We start from the raw sequence: 14,683 nt of genomic DNA, 5'->3' as shown, positions 1-14,683 counted from the left end.
TGAGAACGCACTAACCTCCTACTGAACTCGGTGAGAGGAAATGACTAATGCAAGGAGATAGCTGATACAGTATTTATATTGGACAAAAACTCTAAACTGTCTTAAGCCAGTTCTGCAGCACGGGAAGTAGAGTCCTTATGCAGTTTCCTACAGAGATGTTGTTAGACGCTTTTTAATCAAATAATTTAATAGATAAACCCTTACCTTTTGCCAGTGCCAGAAGTGTTATGTTTTATTTAAGCAGATTCTGTTTGTTTTGGTAGTTGCACGCATTCTGCTTTGGGGGAGGTGGGATGTGTGGGTATCAGTATGCGAAGGCTAAACCTTTCAGGGCTTTGGAAAACATTCTTAGGCTTAATCATAAGAATCTTACCTGTGAAGATCTTAGAGCTTGGCAAAAATGTTCAGTAAAGGATCTTCATTATCCTTGTCCACTTATTAATTGCCCTAGCCAAGACACTTATTTCTCTTCCTTGGGTTTTTAGTATCTGCATCAGGTGCTGCTTTTTCTTGCTGTGCAAGTAAACTGTTTTGCCACAGGACGTCAGGCTTTTAATCTATCGACTTGTACTCCTCGTGTGTGAGAGCCTAACCACTAATTTCTGTAATGGCAGAACAAATTGACACCTATATTAAATAGTGTAAAAACAAAGCAGTGTTCATTGTGCTTTTCTTTCATTTCTCTTTTTACCTAAAGTATTTCTTCTCCTTTGTTCATGGCTGTCTATTTCCAGACCTTTCTAGACTTCTTGCTCTTGCGTGTTAAGTTTATTTTCTTCCTATCCCTGGTGGCTATCTTCGTTTACAGAGCAGTTTGTTCCTTACTCATTGTTTTGTCTCCTTTGAGGAAATTGCCAGGGTTTCCATTAGCTTGTAATACTAATAGCTGTGACCTCCTTAGGTATCTGCCTGGTTAGAAGGGATTTTTTAATTTGTGGTAATGTAAATATGCTTTGCTTGCAGCCTACAAATTACTTCTATCAGATAAGGCAAGCAGCAATCTAACCTTTCTGCGGCAAGCATAAACTTTAATTATGCTTATGTTGTATAATGTAACGGAGTAAATCGAAGTGACTTTTACTCTGTTAATTTTTGTGCATCTGTTTTATTGTTTCGGGTAAGTATGAAGCAGGTTTTCAGGGTGAGGGCTAGAGGTTATTCCAAAGGCACACGCTGTTGGGATTGAGAGGTGGCTGCACAGGGATCACATGTTGCTGATTAAGAAGCTGATCATACTTGTCTAAATTCCTGCTGCAAGTAACCGAACTGTAATTGAATAGGCATCTCCTTCTGGCCCTGAGACAAGATGCTGGGCCAGATGGACCTTCAGCCTGACCCTGTGCAGACATTTTTGTGACTGTTGTGTAAAAAACCTAATCACTTAGCTTGCTGAGACCACTCCAAATGTGCTAATAATGGCCCAACTTTGACTCTTCTGTCTCTCAACTTCAGGATGAATCAACGGGAGAGATCACCTTCTATATGAAGGGTGCTGACGTGGTGATGGCTGGGATTGTGCAGTACAATGACTGGCTGGAAGAAGAGGTACGGGGCGGTCTCTCTTGGTACTGAGGGTTCCTCCGATGAGTGCTTTTCCCCTTCCAGGGCAACACCTGACAAAGCTTCTGTTGTCAGTGTGCCAAAATGGACACAAGTGCTAAAACACCTGCAGGCCAAAAGACCATGTATCATGGTGATCCACTGGGTTAGTCTTCAGCTTTGTTACTTCAGTAGTAACAAGGAAGTCAGGTGGCAGGTTCAGCATATTTAGTGCAGAATAATTTCAAAAAATAAAATGGATTTTGCTCCAGACGGATTGCCATTCAAGATCACCTAATTTGTCATGGGCTTGATCCTGTGTCTGGATTTATTTTAGACTGAAAGGTCTGATTTCAAAACTCCATTTGGCAGCTTTGTACTTGGATGTGTTTGTCAGGTTAGCAGTAATGTCGACAGAGTTCATAACAGTAGCTTCGTTTACTGGTATTCTTCAGCCCCACACCCCAGGGTTCATAGAAATTATGGTCTTATTTTAAAGAGTTTATGGCCAAAGATTCCAAGTCCTTAAACCAAAGGCTTGTGTCCTTTTACTTAGAGATGGAGAAAATGAAATCAATGGGGCTGTTTTTGCCATGTTGATATGGCAGAGGGGACAGTTTTGTTTCTGATCACTGGGATAGATTACAAACCATTGCAGATCTCCTTTTTTCCTCTGGAGTTTATCATGCACTTTATCAGATGTTATAGACCTGCTGGGGTTGCTCAAATGGTACGGTTATTTTCTTAACCTGCTATCTTGCATTGCAATCTCTGAAATGCTGTGCATAAATCATCTTACTTGAGATGCAGTTTATGGTTTACAATGTGATACTTCTTTCCAGTGTGGTAACATGGCTAGGGAAGGCCTGAGGGTTCTCGTTGTAGCCAAGAAGTCTCTGACGGAAGAGCAGTATCAAGACTTTGAAGTAAGTTCTTTGTTTGTTTTTTTTTGCTTTGTTTTTAAACAAATAATCACTGAAGTGATTCTCACAGACCTCTAATGATAATGCCGCCTCTCATCTCCGTACTCCTTCTGTTAGAATTGCCATTTTTCAGTGTCTTGCTGTTCTTTTAATCAAAGTGCCTTTTAAAGTGATATGTAGGAAACTGAATCCCATCCAGGACTCTCCAAAACAGTTCCTGAATCCTGCCTTCTAATCTTCTGTGGTTATAAATTCTGCAAATATCCATCATATGTTAGACAAGTTGTGTTTGTTTGAGGCAATGTATTGGCTTTTAATTTTCATTGTTGCATTCTGGCATCCAGGGAAACTACAAACATCCCACATATATATATACATACATATATACATATATATACATACATACATACAGCTAGGCTTCACGGAAACACAAGCTTCGTGCGTGGGGTTTGTTAGATGGGTCTCTGCACACAGTGCTAACTTTTGTACCCCAAGCAGGCAAAATGTGAAGTAAAAGTGTTTGGTTAAATGCAGAGGCGAGATGGTGGGAAGGTTTAGGATTCTTTGTGGCCCTTGTTTGGAGACGTGTTAGTCACAAAAGCAGTGGTTGGACCTGTGGTGTGATGGCATCGTTCCCAGGTCTTTGTGTGTGTGCCACACTGTGAGCTTTGCCACCTGGCTGGCGTGGGACAGGGGCGGAATGACAAAAACTTCCTGAAACGTTTTCTGGCCCATTCTGTAACAGCATCCTGTGCTCGTGGGCCATTACAGGTGACACCTCTGAATGACAGTCAACAGATAGCCAGCATGACCCCCCCCAGAGCCAACCCTGTATTGCACAAAAATGTAAGCTGACCATTCACGTGGCTGTGGCTACCTCTGCCCTGTCCTCAGGCACGCTATGTGCAGGCGAAGCTGAGCGTGCACGACCGCTCCCTGAAGGTGGCCACGGTCATCGAGAGCCTGGAGATGGAGATGGAGCTGCTGTGTCTCACTGGCGTGGAGGATCAGCTGCAGGCGGACGTCAGGCCCACTCTGGAGACCCTGAGAAATGCTGGCATTAAGGTTTGCCTAATTTAATATTACCCCTGACAGGAACACTTAGGCTCTCCGGTGTCTACTGTCCTGCAGACAGAAAATGACGGTTTGGGGCCCTGTCGATTAAATGTTCTAGCAAGTGCCCTTTAGAAGCAGGAACAGTGAGGCTGGCTGATGCATTTGAGCACGACTTTGGGTACAGAACATGCGGGAAATGTTAAAAGTTAACTGAATACGTGAGAGCGTGTCATCTTCTGTGCTTTTCTTCCCCTGGCCTGTTCTGGCTCCTTCCGCCGAGAAACCGGGTGCATGTGCAGGAGGGGAGCTGGAGGAGACTTTGGGGGTTGCATGAAACAACAGGGCTGTTGTGGGGTTTAGTGGGTGACATTGGTAGTAGGGTGATGGTTGGACCAGATGATCTTGAAGGTCTCTTCCAACCTTTATGATTATGACTCCGGCACACGGTGGAGCTGGGGTGAAGCGCTCGGCTGTGGAGGTCAATGCTTTGCAGCAGCCACTAGAGGGTGCCTGAGCCAAGAGAATGAGAGGCTGGAAACCCTTCCATTTTTTTGGGCTCCTGCATCTGAGACGCAGGCACTTATGGCCCCAGCTGTGCTTGGCAGAGAAGGATTCCTGCTCAGTTTTCCTCTCTGAGAACTTGTCATTCAGATTCTGGACTTGAAAAAGGGAAAAAATAAAAAGACTAAACATTCAGATTTGGGCAATAAAGTAGATAAAACGTTCTGCCTGTGGCTTCTCTGCTTTAAATATAAAAGTGAGCAAAATATTGCGCTGTGCTGTAAATCCAAAAGCAGGGAGGGCTGTGTGTTGAAATTTAGATAGGAGTCAGAATTCCAGGCTTAGGACAGTGTTCCAGAAGTGGTTTCTGTTTGGAGCCGTCCCTTTAAACAACAGGATCTCAAGCTACAAAGTGAGATGAGCAGGATAAAACAGTCACTCAGCAGTGCTGTGGCTTTATCTGATATAGATCTGGCCAGTAACTCTGGAGCAGTTTAATTTTGTCTTCTCACCTTGGCTGCAGTGGGCGTTGTGGTGCAGCGTGGGTCATGCAGGGCTCTGCTTCTGCCCGCTTGTCATGGCGGTATGTTCGTTAGGGTATGGCATGCAAAAAGCAAATCAGAACTGAAGGCAGTCTTGTAATTCATTACAGGGACCATCTTGTTAAGATCAAATCATTTTCCAACCTCAGATTATTAAATAAATGAGTCCCTGTGCATTTTTAAAAAAGTTTAGTTAAATATTCTTAGGCGTTGTCTTGAAAGAATAAAAACACCGAAACACCGGGGGGTGGGGGGGTGGGGAATAGAGGAAAAAAAAGAAGAAAAGAAAATATATATTTACAGTATTGAGGGAATTCCCTGCCAGATTATAATATATTATTGTTGCTGAATATTGCTGCTGACATTGCTTTCAAATGCCCCCCCACCAGCAGAAAATAAAAAGAGCAGTGTGTGTGTATATATATTTAAAAAAAAAAAAAAAGAAAAAAGACTAACACAAAACCAACTCAGTCTGTTCCAGACGCACACATCAGCAGTGAGCTAACCCCAGTTGCATCATCCACATTTGAGGCAGGGCCATGAGGGATATTTCTGCAGCGAGGCCTGCTTATTTCAGCGTACAAGAAATAGCTGGGGTGGGACACATTAACACACGCATACACATTCTTTAGCTTGCATTTTGTGGGTTTTATCAGCAGAATCGTGAAATATTGCAGGTGGAAAAATGCTATTCAGCTTGTAACCTCTTTTGCAATTCAGCCTCTTTAAAAGCTTTGCTTTTTTTCATATAAGAATTTTCTTGTACATATTAAAATAGGGCTTTTTTAGAGAAATAATTTGTATATATATATTTCCTAACAGTCCTTTTCCATGCCTGAACTGGTAGGTGGTAATTTTAGATGTCTTGCAGACGTGGTTGTTAAGTTTTGTGTTTAATATATTAAATACTTGGATTTTAGGTGTGGATGCTGACAGGGGATAAGCTAGAGACAGCCACGTGTACAGCAAAGAATGCTCATTTGGTGACGCGGACACAGGACATCCATATATTCAGACTAGTGAGTAATACCCGTGTACACCTCTCAAGACCTGTTCAGGTCACCAAATTCCAGGACAGGAGGGGTGCTGAGATCAGAGCTCTGTTCCAGCAGCAGACCCAGACTATTTATGTTTTTTTGACCCAGCTTTCTATCCCCTCGAGGTTTTGTTTATCAGTGTGCTGCCTGTCCATATTGCTTTTGCTCCCTTTGAGACTTGTTTGTTTTCACCCCAACAAAGCAAACTCTTCCTCCCTGCCATGTTTTTCTCCAGGTGACTAACCGTGGAGAAGCCCATCTCGAGCTGAATGCCTTCCGCCGGAAACATGACTGTGCACTTGTTATTTCTGGCGACTCGCTGGAGGTAGGCTGTGAGCTCCCCGGGCTGCTCAGGAGCAGCCCCAACACCCTGTGGCTGATTTTTGATTTGTAAAGAAATATAGCACAAACGTAGTGATTGATGCTTGTGATCTCTGTAAATTAGGTGTGTCTGAAATACTATGAGTATGAGTTCATGGAGCTGGCTTGCCAGTGCCCTGCCGTCGTCTGCTGCAGATGTGCTCCAACGCAGAAAGCCCAGATCGTGCGTTTGCTGCAGGAAAGGACTGGCAAGCTCACCTGTGCCGTAGGTAAGGGGCTTGAGAGAAACTTGAAAACAGTTTTGCCTCCCTTTTAGTCTGCTCAACCTCTTGTTCATACATTAGGCAGAGTCTAAGATTTTGTGTCTGTGGGGACATCTGTGGCTGGTATGAAAAGACTGAAAAGTGTTTAAGCAAGTGAACTGTTGCTTTTCTTTAAAAGCCTGACTTATGTCAGCTTCAGGCTGCAAGCAGCCAGAGGTTGAAGAAAAGTGTGTTTTGGCTATGCAGCTCTGCAATAAGAAATCTGTTATACCTGTTTCAGAAGCAGCGACCACTCTAGTTAGGGTTGAGTGGCCATGTAGGATGGAGTCTTTTTTTTTTTTTTTTTTAGTGTGAACAATCCTGTGTCATCCTGTAACATCTGGAAATGCTGAGCTAAGGAACAGGTTCTTTGTTTTTTTTCTGGGGGGAGGATGATTGGTAAAATCAAGTTTTGCATATGGAAACTCATAAATATTTGGGGTGGTACCTTTGCAGAACAGAGTTTGAACTTTGTCAGATACAGTGCTATTGTTAATGGGAGCTTTATTTAATCATTGTATGTAAAATGGTACACCTACCAGTCAGATTAACTGATCACTGGCCTTGAATTCATACAGGTCTATTAGAAAAAAAAAAAACAACACAAAAACACACACACAAACAAACAAATCAAATCACTTCTTTAATAATTCAAATTCCCAATTTCTGTTTAAATTCCTGCTTTTGTTAATAGGGTTCAGTGTTTCTTCTAGTGTTACAGCCTGGCCCAGATGCCTTTGGTTAGGTTGCAAGTTGCATCTGTTGCTTAACTACCAATGTCATTCATCTGTGCTGTGACCTGCAGGTGATGGAGGGAATGATGTTAGCATGATTCAAGAGGCTGACTGTGGTGTCGGAGTTGAAGGAAAGGTGAGATTCTCATGCTCAATAAAACTTCCTATGGCAATTCAGAAACTAGTTAGCGAGTATCTCTTAAGTAAATCCTCAGAAATTTGTGCAGGAAAGTGAGAAGCTTCCACAAGAATAATCATCCAACCAAAAATGAAGTGACAAATAGTTTAGTAGAGTTGAAGTTTCTAATTTGATTCTTGGGAGATTCCTTGAACTTGAACCACCATGGTTAATTTGGGGTTTTTAATCATGTGTTTGTGCACCAAATGCTGGAGTTATGATTGCTCTTAGAATTAAAAATGGGTTATATTTTATCTGTAGAGTGTGTATTATTTTAGAAAGCAAACTTCAGGTTAGAGTTCTAGTTCCTGCATGTGGAGTTGTTTTGAGCGAAAGGACTGAATTTAATGGGGGTGGAAAGACTCTGCTTGCAGTATGCCAAAACATTAAAATTGAGTGAACTGTTGAGACTGAAAATTTGTGTTCAAAACTGACCTGGTATAAAATGAGTGTCACGTTAACATACATTCGTGTTGTGAATCATAGTCCAGAGGGTTGCTTAGAATCAGAGGCCAGGGTTCAGATGGGAATTCTTTTCATATTTTTGCTCTTTAAGTAAAGGCTGTGGTGGAAGGCAGAAATGCTGAGGTAATACTCTTACCCACTTAATGTATTGCAATTTTTCCTGGAAATTCTGTTGTGATAACTAATAAATTATATATATATATTTCCAATAATAAAATGATCTCCTTATAATTTTGCTTGCTATTGTACACAGGAAGGCAAACAAGCATCACTTGCAGCGGATTTCTCTATCACTCAGTTTAAACATCTGGGTCGTTTGCTGATGGTGCATGGACGGAACAGCTACAAGCGGTCAGCAGCTCTCAGTCAGTTTGTAATCCACAGGAGCTTGTGCATCAGTACAATGCAGGTCAGTGGGCTGTTGTGTGGGCTTTTCCATTGAAGAGGTGGATAAAAAAATCAAAAAGCAAACGTTCTGCTTTTCAGATTGCATGCAGCTATTTCTTCTTCTGAAAAATTTCTTGGGTTGGAACTTCAGACTGTTACTTTGTTATGAAAACACACAAGCTCTTGGTATTGGGTGAAGATCAGTAAGTTTTCCAAAACTGGACAGACAGTATTCTGCCTTAGGAAACACTGCTGTGATACAGTATGGCATTGCTTTTTCTTAGTAATGCACTGAAATACTGAAAATCTGAAGGAGAACAATATTCTGCTGAGCAACAAGTGCACTTACTTTCAGGTGTGTTTTAGGTAAGGACTTCAAATAGTGGGACTGTAGTTAAGCATCTGGCTGAGGACCTGGCTCAGAACCTGATGAGGTTCCCGAAAGCTTGGTCTGATGTGGTGCAGAGTGTTCCCAAGAGGCTGCTGAAGCACATATTAAACTTCCCAAGTGCTCAGCAGCTTGCTAACAGCAATGTGGAGGCAGTCTGTTCCAGTTCATTCCAAAGAGAGCCTTAGAAACAGATTTAGTAGTCTCAAAATTTATGTTGCTCGTGTGTGCAGGGTCCCAGTGTAACAAAAATGCAATTGCCAGTTGACAGGGAGAGCTGAAAGAGTTTTTAAGAGTTCGTAATCCATATTCTGTTCTTAGCTGTGGTGACTTGAGTGAAAGTTGCAGTTAAGAATGGAGGTTGCTCTTTGGGACTTGTATTGCCACGCTGTAGAGTATAATTGCATTCCTTAAAAATACTAAAGCTTTTTAGTAAAGCACTTGATATTTTTCAGAAGGCTCATTCTTCCTTTCCACGTTTTTTAGAATAAATGTGTTGAAGAGGGATAACTGGAGACAAAAGGCTCAAACTTAAGGGGATGGTCTAGCTTTCCCTGCAGCAGAGACAACCTAAGAGACATCCCAAGCTAAAAACAAGATCAGAAAACAAACCCATAATTTCTGTAACTGACAAAAATTATTTTTACATTGTGCAGGCATAATCTAGGGAATGAGGCATAAATAAGTATGCACCTGTCCTTCACAACATCTGGATGGCTTTGATCAAAAGAGTGGGCTTTGAAGGAAACTCTTTATGCTCTTTTCTGTGGAATTATATTACAAAAAAATTTCCAAGTCCAGTTCTTCAGCGTTTGCTCTTAAACATAGTTTTCATCCAAGGTTTGCGTAGGAATAAAAGGGTTGATATTACATTCTTTTTAGTTTCAGGAATTTGGAGAACCCACTGAAAGTACTTTCCAGTTTGAACAGGATATATTTTTAAGCTGTTACATTAACTGCATTATTTAATGCCTGAAAAGTTTCTGTTTTCTTTTCTAGGCTGTTTTCTCATCCGTATTTTACTTTGCTTCAGTTCCTCTCTACCAAGGCTTTCTCATCATTGGGTAAGAGCTCACTTTTTTTATTAATAGTGTGGAAAACATATGTGTGATGATAGATTTGGGCTAATTAACATGCAAGGCATGCTCGTCTCTGCTCTGCATATTTCACAACACTGCTTCAGAAGGCAGGTGTGATCTGTGTCCCTCTGTGCTGAACAAAGCCACTGAGGCAGTGCAATCACATCTAGAAGCCTTTCCAGAAGGAGAATGTGTCAAATTCAGAATATCAGAAGGTTACAGCAGTCCATCTTCCAGGAGGAGCTCCTTCGATCCTGGTAAAAGTAGAGAGACAGTCATGGTGCTCTGGTGGCTGTGCAGCAATGAGAGCCAGTGCCCAGCTCCTGACAGTGTCATTTTAAGGGGACAACACAAAGTCTTCAATGGGAGGAATCAGCTGATACAGTAAACTGAGAGATACCAGTAAAATATACTGGTATTGCACTTGCAATCCCATGACTCTATTAGCTATCCATTATGTGATTAAAAAACAAACAGCAAATTCATCTCCACTCCCTTCTGGTGCAAACAGGACTCAGCCCGAACTGTGGAGTGGAATTTAGGGTGGGGACAGGTCTGTCCTTGGCTCCATTAATAAACCTATAACACCAGTTGCAGTACTTGAAACAGTCATCTAGCTATGAATGTTTCTAATCAAAAGCTATTCAGAAAGCAAATCCTGCAGGTTTTTCCTACATGCAAAACTCTAGTGTGTTCCATTTGCAAGTTTTTGTAATACAGACATTATTTAATACTTTGAGTTTACTGTACTGTACTTTCTTTCTGAAGGTTAGCATTTTTGTTTGCTCATCTAGATCTTAGATAATTTTTGGTCTTTAACCTTCTTCACAGGTACTCCACAATTTACACAATGTTTCCAGTGTTTTCCCTAGTCCTGGACAAGGATGTTAAATCTGAAGTTGCAATGTTGTACCCAGAACTCTACAAAGATCTTCTTAAGGTGTGGGAGACTCTTGTTTGTCCGTTTTGGTTTCAGACAAAATCCATGTTTTGATTAGAAACTCTCTAAATGTTTTAAATCAAATGTATTTTCAGTAGATACAGAACTCATCATTGGGCATATCATATATTTTCAAGCAAAATTGTTTTAAAGGCAAATTTGAATTAACGGATATAACCAGATTTCCATGCAGTTTGCTATTGAATGCTACATAAAATACAACTTATTAAAAACGGCTGGGAAATAATAGTTGCATTCTGCAGGAAATTCAAAGTACTTAATATTACTGATCTGTTCCAAAATAAAGGGAGAAGAAAAATTGTCAGGGAATTTGCACTCTCCTGAAGCCAGAAAAGGGGGTGGGGGTCATAGGGGTAAGGGATCTATTAATTTCATGAGGGAAGGAGGTTATCACATAGTTTCTTGAATGGAAATTTGCCTTAAGGATCATCTAAGGGGATCACCTAAAAGTTTGGTTGCTGTGCCTTTTGTTGTTGCCTGAGCATGAAAGACAGAGTTCCTTCTCCTTAGACAAAGGAAACTTTATTTGATATTTACCATAGAAATATCGGGAAGGTAAATCTTGTCTTTGGTTCCCTTTTTTTCTTTTCTGGAAAATTTTTTGAATAACTGGGTATGTGGACTGGGAACATCTTTCTTAATTGAAGGAAAGGATGGACTGAGTCTTCAACAGATCCTTTCCCTCAAGGATTTCTGTTAAACAGATACTCTCAGAAGCAAAGCCTGTTTTTCCAACAGTCTGAATAAGTCTCCATCTGGTTTCACTTGTATGTTGTCTCTGATGTCATAAACCACTAATTCTCCAACCATCCTTAGGCCTGGTCTAAACATAGGTTTTTTTGTACTGGTATAGCTGTGTTGGCTGAAGAAGCTTTTTTTTTTTTTTTAAACCTATCTGCCTTCAACATGATGTGATTTGTGTGTTTATAGAAATATAATATTAATATATACACATATTTGTGTATACACACATCTTATATTTCACAGTACAGTGACTAAACTCATGAGAGACATCTTTTCATTGAATTAATTGTGTGTGCAGTAAGGAAGAGGTACTGTGCAAGCAGTGAGCTTCCACAGTCCCAGGCGTCCTCTGCACATCATGAAAAATGAGAATAAAGAGACAGTACCTCAGGGTTGGTTGGTATGGTTTCTTTCCAAATCACCTTCAAATTCCCTTTTATTAATTGGTGGGTTGACCTGTAAGTGAATGTTCATAAAAGAAAACCCTAACAGAGCTTTGTCTTTCTTTTCATTCCCCCTTTTAGGGACGACCGTTGTCATACAAAACATTTTTGATATGGGTCTTAATAAGCATCTATCAAGGTAAGAAATCAGCTTCTGCTTATGCCTTTACAAGTTTTGATGAGTACAGAATATCTAATTGTTTATACTGTGAGAAGCTAAGGAAGTGAATTTAGCAATGGATCCTTAGGTTATTGAATCAATATTTTTTTTGTTTGTTTCAGAAAATTTGGGTAGCATTCCCAAAGCAAAAAACAATTTAAAGCTAAATACTGGCAGCAACTGATCAACAATGTCATAGTGGTGTGATGTCGAAGTTCAAAGTATTGTGCCCTTTTCCATCGGGACAACCCTTTGTGATTTTGTGAAAGTTCCTTTTGGTGCTGTAATTGTTCCATCTGTATAGTACAGCCAAACTACTATAAGAAAGTTTTCTCTAAAACTCTACTCTAAGAGACTCTTCCTTTGTTTTGAAAAAGGTTTCCAAATGTATGGGTTATGCTGGTTAGTCAGTATGCAAAACAGAATCTGTGGATTAGTGTATTTTATCTAAACCCTGTTTATTAGTAGTGGCAATAGTTCTGGTTACTTCATAGCCATTTGTAATTAAGGATTAGAGTAGAGCTCAAGGTCTTGATCATATCACATACACTCTATGTAGCCTGCTAAGAGAGTTGAGCAAATGCCTTAATTACAATGCATCCATTTTACAAAAGTGGATGTGGTGATTGGGTATATGACTCTAAGAAGTCCTTTTCTTTCAATTTGTCTTTTTTTTTAAATTAAGTAACTTCAAACTCCAATACTTTAACTGTTAATCAGGGAATCATGGAAAACGTGTACATAATGCTGAGCTATAAAGCTAAAAATGGTAACATGATCCTGCGACAAAATTTCTTGTTTTCCAAAACTCCTTTATCAACAACAGTCAGCATAAATGTGCCAAAATAAGCAGCTAGTTCTTACTGATTTAAATGATGTTACCATCCTCTGTAGGGAGTGAAGCCAAGAATACAAAAGCTCTCTTAGCATTATCTTCTGAAATCTAATACAGTAGAACCCTTTGACAGGGCTAACGGTCTTCTGTTGCTGTATAAATATGATGGCAAAGCCAAGGCATTTATAGAAAACTCACAAGTGGTGGAAAGCTACAGCCAGAGGGTGATGCATTGAGGGAAAGATTTATCCTTGAGCTAAGACCACTATCTCATTACAATATTTGGTTAAAGTGACTTCACTTCTGATGTGCTAAATAACTAAAAAACATCAGGCCAAACAATTGGACTAGTTGCTAGCAGAGATGAGCCTAACCAAAAACTTGAGCAGCCCTAAATTTTGGAAAGTTCACAGCTGGATTTGAACTCTGTGGCTCGAGCTCTAGTCACTTGCAGGTTTTCCCTTCCGAAACTAGCCTAGTGTGATGGATGTTGGTGCGGATTACTCATGCTGCTAACATGAGTTATTTATGCAGGTGGCTGTGCAGGGTGTTTTGAGCATTCCCTGGCTTATGGCTAGAATAGAAGCACACAACAATACATCATTAATGGTGTGCTTTAATGTGCCCTTCTTTTAGGGGAAAGTGTCAAGGGGAGAGAACTTGGCCAAAGTAGTGCAAAAGAGAAGCTAACTTGTATCAACTGAGCTTCACAACACCTTTCTTCCATCTGGGCACTGAGGCAATGCGGTGGGGTTTAGAAGTATTTGATATCTTTAAGCTTCTGAGTAGTGACCAGCTGTTTTTCTGGAAGGGTAGAGTTTCGTGATGCTAGAAGTCACCAGCTGCCAAAATAGTGTGCGTTAATTTCCTATTTCCATGTGTCTAAGAGTATGATAGACTATCGTAAAAGTCTGGGCACCTCTGCAGTAACTTTTCCTTGTCTTATCAGTTGTCTCCTAAATAGTAACTGAGTCATTGTCATTACATTTAACAGGTTTCATGACTATGTTACAGCCTTTCCAAGACCTGGCAGTGGGTTTTAGAGCTTCAGCTGGTGTTTAAAAAATATCCAAATTGTTCTACTCTTTTGCAGGTAGCATCATTATGTACGGAGCACTCCTCCTCTTTGAATCTGAATTTGTCCACATTGTCGCCATTTCCTTCACATCTTTGATTCTCACCGAGTTGCTGATGGTAGCATTGACAATTCAGACGTGGCACTGGCTCATGATAGTGGCTGAGCTGCTTAGTCTCTCCTGCTACATAGCTTCCCTGGTCTTCTTACATGAGTTTATTGGTAAGGTTAAATGCCTTTTTTCACCAACCAGTTGCTTCATGACCTGGATAGTAACAGGACTGTAAGGACATGAACTCAATTTAAAGGCTGTTGAGGAGGTTAACATGATTATAATGACAGTGGTTCTGACCAGAACAAGCTCTCTTTGATTTTTAAGGATATTTTATGGTTCCTTCTCATAGCAAAACACTAGAGGAGAAAAAGGTAAGGTAGTCAGTAAGCTTTGTGCTGCTCAGTGAATCTCATCCTTGCTTTCAGAGCTCCACTGCATATCACTTGTCATGTGCAATAGCGGTTTTTTATTTCCATGTGGGAACTGAACTTGAAACTAAAAATGTTATCCTCTCTTGTTGGTTTGAAAGATGCCATCTTCTAACTGGATGAAGTAAAGTTACCCAATTCTATCTCCTTCAATGGGGGCTCTTCTCTTGTGTTTTTTGTTGTTGTTTTGTTTGCCTTTTTTAAAAATTTACCTGGAAGACAGCTAATCATTTTAGTTCCCCTGGCTAAAGGGAAAAAGGCGAGGAATTCTAAATTTCCAGATTTACTCTGGTAGTTGTCTGTTTGCAAGTATCAGGTCCATACAGTTTGATCCAGGGTTTGTTCAGGAAGCCACAAGATGTCACTACTTCTTCCATAAACTCTTTGCGTCCTCTGAAGACAATGAGGATAACTTCCCAATGGGCTAGATCTGTGTGTCATGAATATGGGTATACCAGCTCTATTTTGAACAACACTTCAGCTATTTTTGTAATGCTTCTGAGATATCGTGACTGAGTTAAGAGATGTAT

General features: G+C 40.5%; 1 protein-coding gene across 1 annotated transcript in view; it reads left to right on the top strand.

Annotated features, from left to right (window-relative positions):
* Positions 1-14,683, top strand: part of ATP9A (ATPase phospholipid transporting 9A (putative)) — a 61,514-nt gene that overhangs the window by 41,772 nt on the left and 5,059 nt on the right. Inside the window, exons 16-27 of the mRNA XM_040575821.1 lie at positions 1,453-1,545; positions 2,382-2,465; positions 3,357-3,527; positions 5,482-5,580; positions 5,834-5,923; positions 6,044-6,188; positions 7,027-7,091; positions 7,852-8,007; positions 9,373-9,437; positions 10,284-10,392; positions 11,682-11,739; positions 13,689-13,892. Of these exons, the coding sequence (XP_040431755.1) occupies positions 1,453-1,545; positions 2,382-2,465; positions 3,357-3,527; positions 5,482-5,580; positions 5,834-5,923; positions 6,044-6,188; positions 7,027-7,091; positions 7,852-8,007; positions 9,373-9,437; positions 10,284-10,392; positions 11,682-11,739; positions 13,689-13,892 (1,339 nt within the window). The remainder of the gene's footprint in view (positions 1-1,452; positions 1,546-2,381; positions 2,466-3,356; positions 3,528-5,481; positions 5,581-5,833; positions 5,924-6,043; positions 6,189-7,026; positions 7,092-7,851; positions 8,008-9,372; positions 9,438-10,283; positions 10,393-11,681; positions 11,740-13,688; positions 13,893-14,683) is intronic.

The sequence above is a fragment of the Cygnus olor genome, chromosome 16 (genome assembly GCF_009769625.2).
Source record: "Cygnus olor isolate bCygOlo1 chromosome 16, bCygOlo1.pri.v2, whole genome shotgun sequence".
Lineage (NCBI taxonomy): Eukaryota > Metazoa > Chordata > Aves > Anseriformes > Anatidae > Cygnus > Cygnus olor.
Note: the sequence above shows the minus strand (reverse complement) of the source record. Positions and strands in the feature narration are given on the sequence as shown.